This window comes from Paroedura picta, chromosome 17, assembly GCF_049243985.1.
Source record: "Paroedura picta isolate Pp20150507F chromosome 17, Ppicta_v3.0, whole genome shotgun sequence".
In the NCBI taxonomy this organism is placed as follows: domain Eukaryota; kingdom Metazoa; phylum Chordata; class Lepidosauria; order Squamata; family Gekkonidae; genus Paroedura; species Paroedura picta.
Genome location: NC_135385.1, coordinates 6,759,318 through 6,774,169, shown reverse-complemented (window position 1 = coordinate 6,774,169; position 14,852 = coordinate 6,759,318). Strand labels below are relative to the sequence as shown.

At 58.5% G+C, this 14,852-nt stretch overlaps 1 protein-coding gene across 4 annotated transcripts in view; it reads left to right on the top strand.

Annotated features, from left to right (window-relative positions):
* The window catches only part of CLEC16A (C-type lectin domain containing 16A), a 36,365-nt gene extending 33,474 nt beyond the window's left edge, over window positions 1–2,891 (top strand). For 3 of the 4 annotated variants that reach the window (XM_077316052.1, XM_077316050.1, XM_077316051.1), the window contains one exon: window positions 1,852–2,891. In XM_077316052.1, the coding sequence (XP_077172167.1) occupies window positions 1,852–2,192 (341 nt within the window). In that variant the 3' untranslated portion in view covers window positions 2,193–2,891. The remainder of the gene's footprint in view (window positions 1–1,851) is intronic. The other variant, XM_077316053.1, reaches the window with a different exon arrangement.
* Window positions 2,892–14,852: the final 11,961 nt, after the last annotated feature.

The following is a 14,852-nucleotide window of genomic DNA, read 5'->3' as shown; positions in this document are numbered from 1 at the left end:
CCTCCCCCCCCCCACCCCCTTGTTCTTCCCCGCACAACATCCACACATGCGCCTTATAGGGTGGGGGAAGGAGAATTCTTTAAAATATTTGCATGCTTCTGCCCCCCTGGGGGTTCCAGCACGGTCTTTCGGCTTGCTTGGGCCCTCCTCCCCTCTTGGGGAGCCTCCCAGCAGGGCCTGGGGATCCCCGGGAATGGCAGCTCCTCTCCAGAGTGCAGAGATCAGGTCCCCGCTGAGGCCCTTGTCCTCCGCCTCCAAATCTCCAGTACGGCCCTCCAGCTCTCTGGCTTTCCTTCTGTTCTCATTCTTCGGCTTCTCGTCCCGCTCTCTCACGGAGACTCAGGGTGGGTTGCCCAGCGTAGCTCAGGGCAGTTCCTGGGGCGAGGCATCTCTTAAGCAATGTAACACCACTAGGAATTACGGGATTTGGAAAGGCAGCGGGAAGAAGGAGGCCTCGTTCTCAGACCTTCAGAGCTCCCTGTTTTGGGGCCAGAGGCCTTTGGGGGTTTACCACTCACAGCTGTCTTCAACGTGTTTTGCTCTCTTTCCAGAAGCATCAATTGCAGTATTTGCCCCCCCTCCCCCCCACTGATCCAGTTGTCGCTGCTCTGTATGTTTTTGAATCTGCCAAGCTGACCCAAGCGGCTTGCTTCCTTTATTTCTTTCCGTCTTTCTCTCTCTCTTGGTTTGTTTAGCTGCTGCAACCCTTCAATGCATAAGATAGGCCATCTGAGATCGGGGTCTGTGACTCAGCCCCCTTCCCCGGAGAACCAAACTGTCTCACGGCCGCCATGAAGGCCGGTGACCTCTTTCGGCCGGGGGGGGGGGGCTGCCTCCCTTAGAAACCAGCTCTTGGTTCCCTCCCCCCCCCCCCCCCGTGGCTCCAGAGAGGCAAAGCAAAGATAGCTCAGGGTGTTGTTGTTGTTTCTTTCTTTCGTTCTCTTTAAAGACGCACAAAGCGATTCTTCCAGGAAAGCAAAAATACATTCCGTCCCAGTCCTGGGCATAGAAATGACACATCGCAAGAGGCACGGATTACTTAGCGTTCTCTGTTCTCTGAGCTCATTTCCTCTCCTCGAATTACCAAAAAAGCACAGCCCCGAGTGCAGAGACCTGCCTGCCAGGAAACGGCCACTGCTCTGCTTAACAGATGAATGGCAGGACGGTTTTAGCTGCCCTGCCTCTCCCTCATTCATGGCGGGGTGGGCTGGCTCTAGGCCCATTCACAGCGTCTCCTGCCCTGACCGTACTGCGTCAAAGTCTCTCTGGTGGGCCGAGGCATGGCCTGCCCTGCCTTTCTCAGTTCCTCTCCAGCCCCTGCAGGAGGAGCATCACGGCAGGGAGCCGGATAAATTGGTCCTTCTGTCTCTGGGGCTCCCAGCGCAGAGAAAGGCCGTGGCCAGAGGCTAGAGAGGAGGGGGGGGGACACAGGGAGGGTCACAGGGGGGGCCATGGGTTCCAGACCACAAGTGGGGGGAGGGAGGCTTAAACCCCCCCCCACACACACACACACACAGTGTTGCTTCTCTGATCAGAATTACCCCTCCCCCCCTCCGTGGGCTAGCGTGGGATGCTGGAAGCCCAGGCTCGAATCCCCATTTGTACCAGCGAGATCCGCTGGGCGACCCTGGTCCAGTCGCACGTGCTCGGCCCATTCCACCTCACCGGGTTGTTGTGAGGATAAATTGGAGGTGCGGAGGGTGACGCAGGCTGGGGAAGAAGCCGGGGCCAGGGCTGTGTCCCTTATCAAATTCCCCCTCGCCTGCTTTCCGCTGCTGCAGAAGTGCTCCGACTGATCACGCGGCGCTGCACCAGCGTGTAACTTGGCGTTTGTTTTGTTTCCTTTTGCAGACGAGGCCGTGGTGGCTCCGGAGCATCACCGGGCGCTGCCTTTCGGCCCTCCGGCCCCCGCAGAGGAGTCCTCAGCCGCTCTCTCGAGACCCGGCAGGACCGGCGAGGCGGAAGCGACCCACTTGTCTCCCAGCTTGACTCCCGCCCCGCAGCCCGCCATCTCCCTCATCGCCGCCAACAGCTCGGCCTCCCTGGGCCTCGAGTCGCTGACACTGGTCCCGCCGGCCGACACGGACTGCATCCTCGCCGTCGGCTGCGTGGCGCCACCGGCCGCGGAGCGCGAGGCCGGCTCGGAAGCGGAAGGGAGCAGCGCTTCTCCCTCGGACGACGAGCGGCCGTGATGGAGGCGCCGAGCGGACCGGCGCTGCTCAACAGGACCCCGTTAATGAACCCGTAGTGACCCCCTCGAGCCGGTGGTCGGAGTCTTCCTTCTCAAAAAGTCCCGTGTTTCGTGGCCGGGAGGACAGAGGGCTCTCTGGGAAGCTGGAGGCCACACATCGGACATGGCCAGTGGTGCAGGTGGTGGTGGAGGAGGAGGAGGAGGAGGAGGAGGAAAAGGGGCGTGGGGAGAAGGCAAAGGCCAGGCCCCTTGGAGGACCCCCCCCCGCCCCGTGGGTTTCTCTTTCTGTTTTTTAAAAGAAGCCACTAAGGCAAAAGCCACTCCTTGGAGCCACGTTAGCTGCAAGCGCTGCAGGGCCACGTGAGAGGACCTCAAGAGGAGCCCTGCGCTTTCTGTTTTGAGACATGGGGTGGGGGGAGAAGGTGCCGACGGCCTGCCGGAAAATCTGGCTAGGAGGAAAGACTGGGGGGGGGGGGGAAGCTTCCGCACATGAGCAAACCTCCTTTCTCTTCTACCAGCGTCGCTTTCCGGTTTGCTTTTTCCCCAAGCGGCCTGCGGGAGCTCCGGCCCGGCCAGCTGGCTTGTATTTATACCGCTGTCAACGCCTCCGCCTTGGTCTGCGGGTTTCCTCTCTGTGCAATGACGTCTTGCTCGAGCCCCGAAGTTGCGCGCCCACCCGGGGTGGGTGGGGGTCTGCAGGGTGGGGTGTGGCCCGTCTCTCGTGGGTGGGGGGGGGCTGCTTTGGAGGAAGAGCACCTGGGGAACGTCCGGCAGGGTTTTTTGCAAAAGGATTTCAGAGGAATGTAAAATATTTTAGCAGGTGACTTTCTCGTGTGGTGTGTTTGAGTCGTCTTTGCCTCGTGGCCTAAGGAGGCCCCGATCTTGCGGGAGACCAGGGGTTTCTAGATCGGGGGTCCCCATCCCTTTCCCTGGCCCACAAGCCCCTTCAGAGTTCTGACGCACCGGGGTGGGCGTGGCCACACAATGGCTGCTGCAGGAGGCGGAGCCAGTCGCAAAATGGCTGCCAGCGCTGACTTTCGGCCACGCACTGAATATCCTTCTGCCGTCGTGGCTGCTGTTGTTTACTTTTTTTTTAAGCTACGCAGCCGACCAGAACCCTCGGTGATGGTCCAGACCTTTCCAAAACCATCTTGCGAGTATAGGGCGGGCACCTGTAGGGAAGCTTGAAGTTAGAAAATTGTGGGCAGGAGGGGTTGCCGATTTGCCTTTCTTGGCGTCCCCCAAGTAAGTCCTTCCCCTGGGCGAACAGGAGGGGTGTGACACGTATATCCAGGGGATGGCCCGAGCATGGCTCTTCCCTCCCTCCCCGTGTTGGGTCTGCTGAGCACAACTTCTAGGACCGGCCCCGGCACTCAGGGGGGGAAGAGTCAAGCCCGAGGCGGGTGCGCACGAGGGGCATTCAACGCCACGCGTGTGTCCTTGGCCTAGAGACGACGGATCCGGGAGGCGCTTTCTGGCACGGGGAGAGAGCGGAACAGCTGGCCGGGGTCCAGACTAGCCAGGCCGCTGTGAAATCGATAAAGAAAGGAAAGCCAACTCCCAAAGTTACGAGGTGGGAACGGAACGGGGAAGGAAAGGGGGAGATTTACCACCACCTGGGCCCTTCCAGCCGTCCCCTTGAGTAACGGCCCACCGCTCTAGGAATGCGGTAATTGGCCAACAATTGAGTGCCTCTGGCTGAAAGGGAGGAAGAGCTTGATTCATCGGGCCCCGGGGGGGGGGGCTCTGCCCTTCCCTGCTGCAGGCAGCGTCTTCGGCCGATGTGCGTCTCCCTCTCTGGAGCATCCTCTGGATCCGAGAGGGCTTGCCTGGTCTGTGGACAGGGCCCCTGGCTCCAGGGTCCATTTGTCACGCAAAGAGTCACGCCGGGAGACTTCCCATCTGCTGAGCTTCCGTGAATTGTCGAAGGCTTTGGCACGGGAGGTTCCCAGCTGGCCGTATCCTGCCTCGGACGATGCCAGCCCCGGGGGCTCCCTGTCAGCTCTTTCGCCTGCCACCGGAGGGGCGACCGAGGCCGTTCCCAAACCGGATCAGACACCAGGGCCTTCCCCAGCCCCCTCCCCTCCTCCTTGGTGGGGCTGTTCTTTTGAGGCAAAGTATTTATCCCGTTGCAAAATTTATACCCGCCTTCCTCGAGGCAGCTAGCGGGGTTTTCTTTAAACGGCACGACCAAAAACACACCTTAAAAACCGTTAAAGCCAAAGCACAAGCCCCACCTCATCAAAACAATCCAGAGTGGAATGGCGTGCACCAAACCAAGGGCGAAATAAAAAGGCAATTAAATCGGGGGGCTTTCTCTCGACTGGGCGTTTGACCTCATCGGATTCTGAGGGTGCCTTTTGGAACGGGGATTTCTCCCCTCGATGCCCGAGTGAAGGGCAGTCGAAGGAGGGGGTTACGAAAGCATAGTGGTCCCAAATGGTCTCTGGTCACATTTCCCAGCCTTCTTCCCGGAACGAGGAGCTGAAGAAAGACCGGCCGGGGAAGGAGGGGAAGGGCGTCCTGAACAAACGTGCAAGAATTCGAGCCGGTTTCCTGGAGGGAGTGGCCGGGCAGGAAATTGGGGCGGGGGGATGATGGAGGGACCGGTTCCAAGTTCATCGACTGCTCACCCTGCTCTAGTTTTGCGTGACTCAAACTGAGGGTGACACAGCGCCCGTGGAGGCCTGAGGCCTGAGTGTGTCACGGGCTGGTGCTGAGTCAGGGTTCGGGGGTACGTTCGAACGCGGTGCTCTTTCCTCTAGCGGGCAGGGCAAGTGCCAAGCTCGCTTTATTTATTTATATCCTCCCTGAATTCAGCAGCAGCATCAATTTCCCTCCAGTTTCACAGACAACAACCCTGCAGGAACGGGACGGGCTCAAGGACACCCGGGGAGCTTCCGTGATGGAAGAAGGCGTGGATTTGAATCCGGGTCACTGAATCCCCGACACTGCTGCGCATTTGCAGAGGGCAGGCGCTGCGTCCGTGCTCCCTGCCATTTGGCAAAGGGTCGAGGGTCTCTTGGCTCAGGGGGGGGGGGCACTTGGCAGGCGGAAGGTCCCCAGTTGAATCCAGTTGAAAGGACCTGGCAGGAGGGAGGGGAAAGACCGAGTAGGCGAGACTGGCCCTGGTGGGCCCTGACCTGTGTGGGTCCATGCCTGAGCATGCCGTGGGGCTGTGGGCTCTGTTCCCATAACTCCAGAGCCACCTTTCCTGGGGCTCTGAAGCCAAGAGGAGAAGCACGTCTCTGGTCCGAGATCCGTCCGGCATTGTCAACCAACCTCTGCAGCCACGTTGGCAACCGTCCGCCCTGTGGAAGGGAAAGGGCATTTTGCTTGGGGGAGGGCAGCTAGCCCCCCCCTGCCCTGCCCAGTTTGCTCCCATTTTGGCTTCTCTCGGACCAAACCAGACGGGGCTCTCCACTCCCCAAAACGCCCCCCCAGAAGGCTGAGGGAGGGTTCCTTCCAGCCGGGGAATTTTGGCGACGGGAGCAAAAGATTCCTCGCCATGGTGGAGGATCCGATTTCTCACGCATGGGCTGAAAATACGAGCGCGGAGCCCCACAGGCTTTGGAGGGGGGAGGCCCCGAAAGTGGCCCCAGGTCTTCGGAGGGCTGTCCTTGGAGAGGAGCAAGCAGGGCTGCTTCCTGTTGCCCCGGGACAGGGCTTGCCCGCCAGCCGCGGGGGCACGGAGGGCCTTACGCTTTGCTCTGTCCCTGCCCTGCTGCCCTCTGCAGCTGGCCCCGACCCCCCCTGCCCCTCCCTCCCCTCCCACACGGCCCCAAAGCAGCGGGACCTTCTTGGAGGGCCGGTGATGCAAGCGGTTGGGTGCCTGCCCTTTTCGCACGCCAGCTGCGGAGCAGAGCCTGCTTTCGCTGGAAGAGCTGCGGTCAAAGGCCTCCCGGGAAGCTATTTTGGGGCCTGGCCTTCCTTCCCACTCTTCCGTGGAACCGGGGGGGGGGGGGGAGCGGGCCTGAAGATCCTCCTGGAAAGCTGCAAAATGTGATCCGCACAAACAGAGCTTGGCAGCGGAGATTTCCAAACACACCTGTTGCTCCTCGCCAAGTGTCGTTGAGGGTCACACGGGGTCCGGGTTCGAGTCCCCCACCCTGCCACAGTCGCATTCCAGGGTGGCCGGCGTCCCCAGAGAAAATGGCAGCTTTGGGAGGGGGCCCGACGGCCTTGTCCCCCACTGAGACCCCTCCTCAGGCTCCACCCCGGAAACCTCCAGCCCGGAGCTGGGCACCTCAGCTGTCCCACCTCACAAGGTTGTTGTGATGATAAAGCAGAGGAGGGGGGAAGATGTAAGCTCTTCTGATTTGACGGGGGGGGGGGACGGGGCCGGGGGCACCATTGCAGAGTATGAAAGAGTCACTGAGTGCAGCGATTCTGCCGGAGTGCAGAAAATCCGCCATGGGGAATTCGGCCCCCAAAACTCTTGGCTTGAATTTGGTTTTTGTTTCCTTTCAAGAGCTCCTCCTCCTTGTGCTGAAATCCCTTTCTGCCGTGCGTTTTCTGAAGTCACAAGCGTCCTCGGACCTCCCCCAGACCTCGCAAATCAGTGGAATGAGAGATGCAAATAAGAAACAAATGTCCATTTCCCCTGCGTTGAGCAGGAATGTCCCTTTCCCTCCCGTTCTTTTAGGACTGCAGAGTTTGTTAGTGGTTTTATTCATCCCTCAATTCTGGCCCGTTCGGAATCGCTGATTCTCCACCCACCCAGGCCACGTATGCTTTTGAACAGGTATATAACTGGGTTGCCACCTCCTGGGTGGAACTCTCCTTGAGATTTTGGGGCTTTGGCCCAGGGAGGGGGGGTATGGAAGTGGGGACCCTCAGTGGGGCCAAATGTCCTAGAGACCCCCCCCCCTCTGAGGCTGGATATGAACCCATTTCTTCTCAGGGGGACTGATCTCTGCCACCTGGAAAAGAGGCTGGCAGCCACAAAGAAAGGTATTTTTCTGTTCCATTTCTGAAAGACGACCGGCTGGTTCTTTTCTCTTTACTGACAGCGTTAGAGGTCTGGAAATAAAAGGAAGCCAGGCCCGTGGGCGTCCCTCCCCATGACTCTCCGGGAGCTGTTTTTGTAAATGCTTCCTTTTTTGGGACGGGCATCCCGGGACACATTGGAAGCATGACTTCAAAAACAGCTATTTAAAACCCAAAATGTAGGGGGAGGAGGTTGCGTCCTTTCTCTAGGAATATCACGGGATCCCTTGTCCAGGCCAGATTTTTACTGGTAGTAGAGAAGTAAATTACGCTTCTTTTGTGCCAACACAGTGACTTAAAATATTTTTAGGACTGCCTTTCTCTGGACCGAGGCCTGCCTCGATGGAGTAACCTGCAGCACAGCTGGCATTACTCCTCTATGTTGCCTCACGACAACCCTGCAAGGCGTTTCCCAACCTTCTTCCCAGAATGAAGAGCTGAAGAAAGACCCGGGGGATGGAGGGAAACTGCATTCTCAACAAACAAACTTGCAAGAAATTGAGCCAGTTTCCTGAAGAGCATGCAAATGGCCCAGTGTCACCCAGCAGGCACCCGAGGCCAAGTGGAGAAGGGGACCTGACTCACCCGATGCTCAAAACTATTATGGCGCATGATGCTGGAATGCGCCAAGCACCCCCCAGGTCTCGGCGCAACCCGTGAGCCATCCCTGACGACTCAGGCACAAGTTCAGATCCAGAGCCGGCCCTGTTTCTGGCGTGAATCACACCGGTCTGAATCATCCGTTCCTCCTTCTCTGCTCTTGCGAAAGGACCTTGACTTATCGCTGTTCTCGTAGATTAGCCTAGATTTCGCCTTAAACGCCGCGCACAGTGACTAAGAAGATATCGATTGCGTCTGACTAGTCTTCCTCCTTTTCGGAAAACCGGCCTCTCCGCCGAAGCGAGGGAGAAAGTCCAGTGGAGGAAACTCCCCAGAAGGGTTCCTGCTTTGGAGGAAGGCAGAAATCGTTGATAGGAAATAGGCAAAGCACAGGGGGGGGGGGGAGGCAGAAATGTGCAGTTCTCTGCTGTTTCCTGCATGTTCCCTGATTCCAGTTTTGCACTTTGGTATTTTATGGTTAGAGCCTCTTGTGGCACAGAGTGGTAAGGCGGCAGACATGCAGTCTGAAAGCTCTGCCCATGAGGCTGGGAGTTCGATCCCAGCAGCCGGCTCAAGGTCGACTCAGCCTTCCATCCTTCCGAGGTCGGTAAAATGAGTACCCAGCTTGCTGCTGGGGGGTAAATGGTAATGACTGGGGAAGGCACTGGCAAACCACCCCGTATTGAGTCTGCCATGAAAACGCTGGAGGGCGTCACCCCAAGGGTCAGACATGACTCGGTGCTTGCCCGGGGGACACCTTTACCTTATTTTATGTATGTTAATAATAATAATAATTCGTGCTTTATTTTGGTAAGCTGGGCCGAGAAAGAAAGGGGGCTTAGAAACGTGTTAAATAACTAAATATGGGCCAACTTGACTTCGAGGGAGGAACGCCAGGGGGAAAGAGACCCCGAAAGTAGCCCACAGCCCTGGCCGACCCGTTCTGGCCTCCTCGCTCCTCCCAGGCTGGCAGCTTGCTTAGAAAAGCAGGAGGTTTCCTGTTCCCCGGCTCTGACTGGGATCTTGGCACCGTGCAGCAGCTTGGTACATAAAACCATTGAGATATTTTTCTACTTCCCCCCCCTGCCTGATTTGCTCCGTTTGCCAAGGGAACGTGCCTTTTTCTTGGAGGTGGGGGGGGTCTATTAATAGCTGTCTCGCGTCTGGAAGAAGTTGGATCTTATCGGTCTGCCGTTGGAAGTAAACCTATTAAGCAAAGCTTTCGTTTTCTCCTGGAAGGAAAATTGCTAGCTTGGGAAAAGGCTTCCCCACCCCACCCGGGCACGGTTCTAGCTGCGGCAAGCATGCCTCATGACCCAGAAACACCGCTAGCGCCAGCCGAGCCAGGTCAGAGCAGTGCCTTTCCTGTTCCCAATTTCTACCCCTTCTCCCCCACAACACCCTTCTCCCCCTGGAGAAACCCCTGCAAGCAGGGCCATGCCCCTTGGCAGAAGCAGGCACAGAAGGAAGACCCGGGAGATAGTCTGTCCTCCTCCAAAGGAAACATTTTACTCAGGGGGTCTGATCTCTGGAGAGATCTCCAGGCCCCACCTGGAGGTACGGCAGGTAGAGTTGACAACAGGCCTCAGGAGGAAACACCCCTTCCAACAGAGGCTCGATTTGTGGGACGGACAGCAGGCGCTCTTCAAAGCCGGGAGATAAAACTTGTCTCCCGGTCACGAAGCTTCTGTTGATCTCCAGGTCAGTTGGCAACCTGGGCTGCTGGGGACGATGGAGCAATGCCTCCAGCTGCAGGCACAGCGAGGGACAGCTAAGTCGAGCCACGCTGGGGGGGGCAGCGGCGTTGTTTTGCTTTGAGACCGTGCAAGTCTGGGCTGAATTAGACTCCAGAATGATGAAAGAATTCTGAGAAATCCAGGCTGCCGGCTGGGTGACGTTTCGGGCCTTCGCCTTGGAAAGGTCTCTTCCCCGGGCCAAGGGGGCTTCCTCCGTTTCTTCACCGCCCATCAGAAGAGGGAAGTTGGGGGAGCAGGCTGGCAGATCCCTGGAGAGCTGGGCATTTGGGCGGAGGGCGGGCGTGAAGCCTGCTCTCTAAGCAGCCCTTCCCTCTGACTCCATGCCGGAGGTTTGCCAAAGATTCACCCCTTCTGTGGCGTCTCCAAGCCCCATAGCAGTGGGGCAGGACGCCCTTTCACCGTGTCTTGGGGGGAGAGGACATCTGAGGCTGGATATGTTGAAAATGAACCCATATCAGTGGGGGAATGGCACACGCGCCCCAGCTGAGAGCCGGTATGGTTTGGACGTTAGACTGCTGGGAGAGCTGGGTTCGAGTCTCCGCTGGAAGGTTTTCTGGCACCCGTGGGCCACTCGCCCCTGCTTGGCAGGGTTGTTGTGAGGATAAAGTGGGCAGAGCAGGGAATAACTTAAGCCACGTTGGCGAAGTAGGGTATGAACCCCTGAAAAGGAAGAGCAGCTGCCTCCACCTGTGGTTTCTTTCCCATGTGGGCTCACGGGCCTCTTGCTGCTGTCCTTGGCCTCCGAAAAGGAACATCTGGAAGGCAGCTGATGCCCTTCCTTGCCCGTGGCACAGCCACAGAGGTGGGTGAGGCTGGGCGGGCATTTGGCACGGGAGATATTCCTCTCCTCACCCATTTCTCTGGAAAGGAGAGACAGAAGCAGCTGGGGAGGGGAGGGGGCCGCCATCCAGCGCCACCGAGAGAGGAGACGCCCCCCCCTGGCACTGGGAGGGGCCTGTGGCTGGAGGAGCCCCAAAGCTGTGGGGGACGGAGGGGCCGATTCCCACAACACGCCTTTTGGCCGAGGGGCCCGCCTGGCAGGAACATTTCTGGAAATGCCAGTCCTGAGCCTTGACATTCCCAGGAAAACCGCATGTTCCCAAGCAGGCTAGGGAAAGCTGATAAGGAGGTGGAGGGACCGGCCCCCCTGGAGGACGGGGGGGGGGAAGGAGAAGGGGAGGCTCTTGGCACCCCTGACAGCTCCCAAGCACCTGAGCTTCCCTGCAACCTCCTGTTTACGCCCCAAGGAGTCTTTGTCCCGGACACGCTGCGTGCAAACGCCGAACTCTCCGTCGGGCAGGAGGAACAGAAAGCAAAACTCTCTCTCTCTCTTTCTCCCTCCCGCCCCTCAAGGGTGGCGCTGGCATTAAAGGGGGCCCCCTCCTGCACACTCACAGGGGGGCCATGACCCCTCCGAAATACCCCGCCCCCCAACTCCCTTGTTCTATCCATCTGAAAAGCCTAAAGTTCTGCTTGTGTGTGTGTGAGTGTTTTAAGAAGGAAGAAGAAGAAGCAAGCCTTTTAGTGTAGATCCCCCCCCCCCTTTTATCCTCAAGACACCCCTGTGAGGTGGGCGAGGCTGAGAACATAACACTGGGCCAAGGCCGTCCAGCAGGCTTCCTCGGCAGAGGAGGGATTTGCACCCAGGCCTCCTGGCTCCTGGCCTGACGCTCTTTGCCCTGCCTTGTTGGCTCTCAGGAGCAGAAAGGACTAGACGCCCCTAAGTGGAAATAGAGCCGAGGGACCTGCATGAGCCGTCCTTTACTGCGGGTGAGTCTGTGCCCCCCCCCCGTCCAGACCCTGGCTGGTCCCCCCGGGCTTGCAGGTCCGTTTCTTGTTCTCCCCCTCCGCAGCAAGCCCAGAAGGGCAGCCCGTGTCCTGGATTCAACCTGCTGGGCTTAAGTTTCGCCTCCCCAGCTGGTTCTGTTTGAGGTCAGAGGCTGGCGAAGGGGAGTCTCTGGACAGCTCCGGTTCCTGCCCGGCCAGCTGCTTTCTCTTTCCCTGCCAGGAGGCTGAGAGAGTTTCACTTTCGGATTCCCTGGGCCTTGAACGAGAGCCTCCGGGCCCAGCCAGGGCGAAGGACGTGACTGGCGCAGGGCAGAGGACAAGCAAGAAGGGGGGGCTGTCCCCTGGGACTCCACAGAACCATGACGGGCGGCTCATTTCTTCTCTGGCATGTTCGGTCTAGTCTCTGCTTCTTGAAAAGCCACCTGAGCCAGCTGTGTTAGGCTGCCTGCAGGAGAAAAGAGCCAGGGTCCCAGAGCACCAGAAAGACGGATGCCGTTTGGGGCAGGGGAGGGGCTTTCGGGGGTCCCGGCTCCCTTCTTCGGATACGGCTAGAACGCGAGTCCCCCTGTCCTTGGAGACTAGAGTGTCAACAACACAAAACCAGGGTGGAGAGTACAAATTCAGGTGTGGTAATCAAAGGTGCGATATATTATCAGGAACATGAGCGCCACAATAATCGGTCATACAAGAAGGAAAGAATAGGGGAACATACAGAACCAACACAGATCTCTCCTGAGAGTTCCCTCTGTATTGTGTTCAAACCACAATGTCAGGCCAATGACAACAGCAGGCAGAATTGGAGTAGATTAGATGCGGTATGCAGAGGTGTGCTGGGCTTGGAGAAATCCGGGCTGGCGAGACAGGAAACCGAAGTCTTGATTCGGTCCAGGAGGGATTTCGAAAGGAGATTTGAAATAGAGGGGCTGCTGAATTGCAACAGAGAACAGAGCTCAAGACGATACATCCCCCTGGACTGAAAACAGACCTCGGTTTCCTGTCCCATTACTTGTGTTGATTTCTCCACACCTACAACTCCTCTGCGCACCATGCCTATCTGCGATTGTCGTTCGCCTGGTATTGTCATGCAGCATCTGGAGCCACTCCCCTCTCGGAAGTACAGGGGCAGACGGACTGACATTCTAGCTGGAGAACTGAGCAGGGACTCATGAAGACACCTCCCCTGACACAAATCCCCAAAGATGCTGCTGGGTTCTGCCTCCTGAAGCCCCAGGTGTGAATCACTGCAATGCTCAAAATTAAAGCCCCCTTTGCAGAGTGTTTATGTATTTCAAACACCCTCTCCGCCCAGTCGGGGTCCCCAATGCAGCGCACAGGAAACCTGAAAGCATCGGCACAAATGAAAACATGGGAGTTACACCCCATTTGGTAGAGCCACGGAAAGCACGCCGGTTAGCTGTGTGTTATCTGAAAACAGGGGTGTCGCGGTCTGGCAGGCTAAAAATAGCCCCAGCGACTTCTCTGGGAGGGAACCCTTCCTCTCTCGGTCCCCACCCCCCACCCTCCTCGCCGGGAGCTCCCTGCCTGCCTCTGCTCGCCTTGGGGAGGCCGGGAGGAGGATGGGAGACCAGGGAAAGGCTGGGACCGAAAGCCGTTTTAAAAAACAATAAATCGGGGGATGAATGAAACGGGGACGAGGGGCTTGCTCACAAACTCAGATGCGATATCTAGGGGGGGCACCCAGACAGAGCCGGGGGAGCCTTGGTTTGTCCTCGCTTGGGATACGGGGTCCCGCTGTGGGCGCTGACCCGGGCCAGTGGGAGAAGCTCAGAGAAGGGGGGGCTGGAGGGGAGGGCCCTCGGGGGTCTCTTCCGGCTCTGCGCGTGAGTCTGATTCACCCGGCGTTCCCGCCAGAGCCGTTCTCAGGAAGGCTGAGCCACCCCCGGTGCCCCGTGCAGGATCCTGCCCTTCGGAACAGCCTGTGCTTTCCGCTCTCGGGGCTTCCTGTGGGTCACCGGAAGGGCAGGCTGTGTCAGGCCCTGGGCCCTGCCTTACGAAAGAGCCCTGCGTCCTCCTGCCACCAAAGCGTCACGGGGCCCAGGGAGCCGGCCCCGCTCTGCCTCTTGCAGCACTGGGCGGGGAAGCAGTGGGAGGGCTCCGAGGGCCACAGGCGTGCAGCAGGCCGACCTCTGGGTGGCTCCTTTCTATCCAGGCCTGGCCAGAGGGGGCAGTTCTGAAAGAAGCCTGAGACACGGAAAGCAAGGGGGACGGTTCACAGGGAAGGGGGAGCAGGAGGACCGCCGGCTGGGAAAGGACACGGGAGGGCAAGGATGCATGCTTCATGCGTGCCCGTGCAAAATGCGTGCAAGCCCCCTCCCCTCCGTGTCACACCCGTTCAGCACAACCCCCACCCCAAGGCCGTGGGGCCGGCTCAGCCCCAGCCTTCATTTGCCGCCGGTCTCCTGCCAGGTGTGTTGGTGGCCTTGGGGGTCATGACAGCATCGCAGGGGGGCTGCTTGGCATGCAAAAGGGCCCCGGGTTCGGTTCCTGGCATCTCCGCCCCAAGGACCTTGAGGAAGGGGTGTTGAGAGACCCCCCAAAGACCTGCTGCCAGCTAGAAGAAGAATTGGGTTTTGTACCCTGCTTTTCACTCCCCAAAGGCGTCTCCAAGCAGCTTTCCCTTCCTCTCCCCAAAACAGGCGCCCTGTGAGGGAGGTGGGGCCGAGAGAGCTCTGAGAGAGCTGGGGACTCCACTCTTTCCCCTGCAGCAGGGCTTTTGGCCCTTGCCTGGCACCTGGACACGGAGCACAGTGGGGAAGGGGGACCGTGATGAAGTGAAATCCCTCCAAGGTGTAGGTCGGGGGCTCACTGGAGATTACAAGCAGCTACTTCTCCACGACGCCAGAGTCCGAACTGCGTTGAGCAGCGGGTTGGACTAGATGGCCTGCAGGGCCCCTTCCCGCTCTAGGATTCTGTGACTCAGCAGTCTGAAGAGCCTCCGGGTGTGGTTCAGTTCTGCCGAACGGCTCTCTGTTTATATAATCCTCACATATCTTTCTCGCTCTCGACTTTGATGGACGCCTGCTGCTTCCCAAGAATCCCCGGTGAGAGACGGGAGGCCGGACTCCTGCATTCTGACAGACTGTGCAGCACCTTCAGCCCCCGAGACATTTGGGGCTGCTCCTTCCTGCGGCAAAGACATGCAGGGCAGGGGGAAGCACTCTGGCTTCTCCCGTTGCCATGTGCAGGAATCCTATTGCCTTTGGGCCTGTGGATCGGCCTGGGTTCGCATGTGCATGTCAACCTCAGACCGTTACCAGATTTGCTAACATCAGTCCAAACTCCCTGTTAAGCCACTCAGGGGTCTCCACGCCCTGACGGCTGCCCGAGGAAGAAACCTCGCCTCCTGAGAAGAAGAAGAAGAAGAAGGAGAAGGAGAAGGAGAAGGAGAAGGAGAAGGAGAAGGAGAAGAAGAAGAAGAAGAAGAAGAAGAAGAAGGAGAAGGAGAAGGAGAAGGAGAAGAAGAAGGAGAAGGAGAAGGAGAAGGAGAAGGAGAAGGAGAAGGAGAA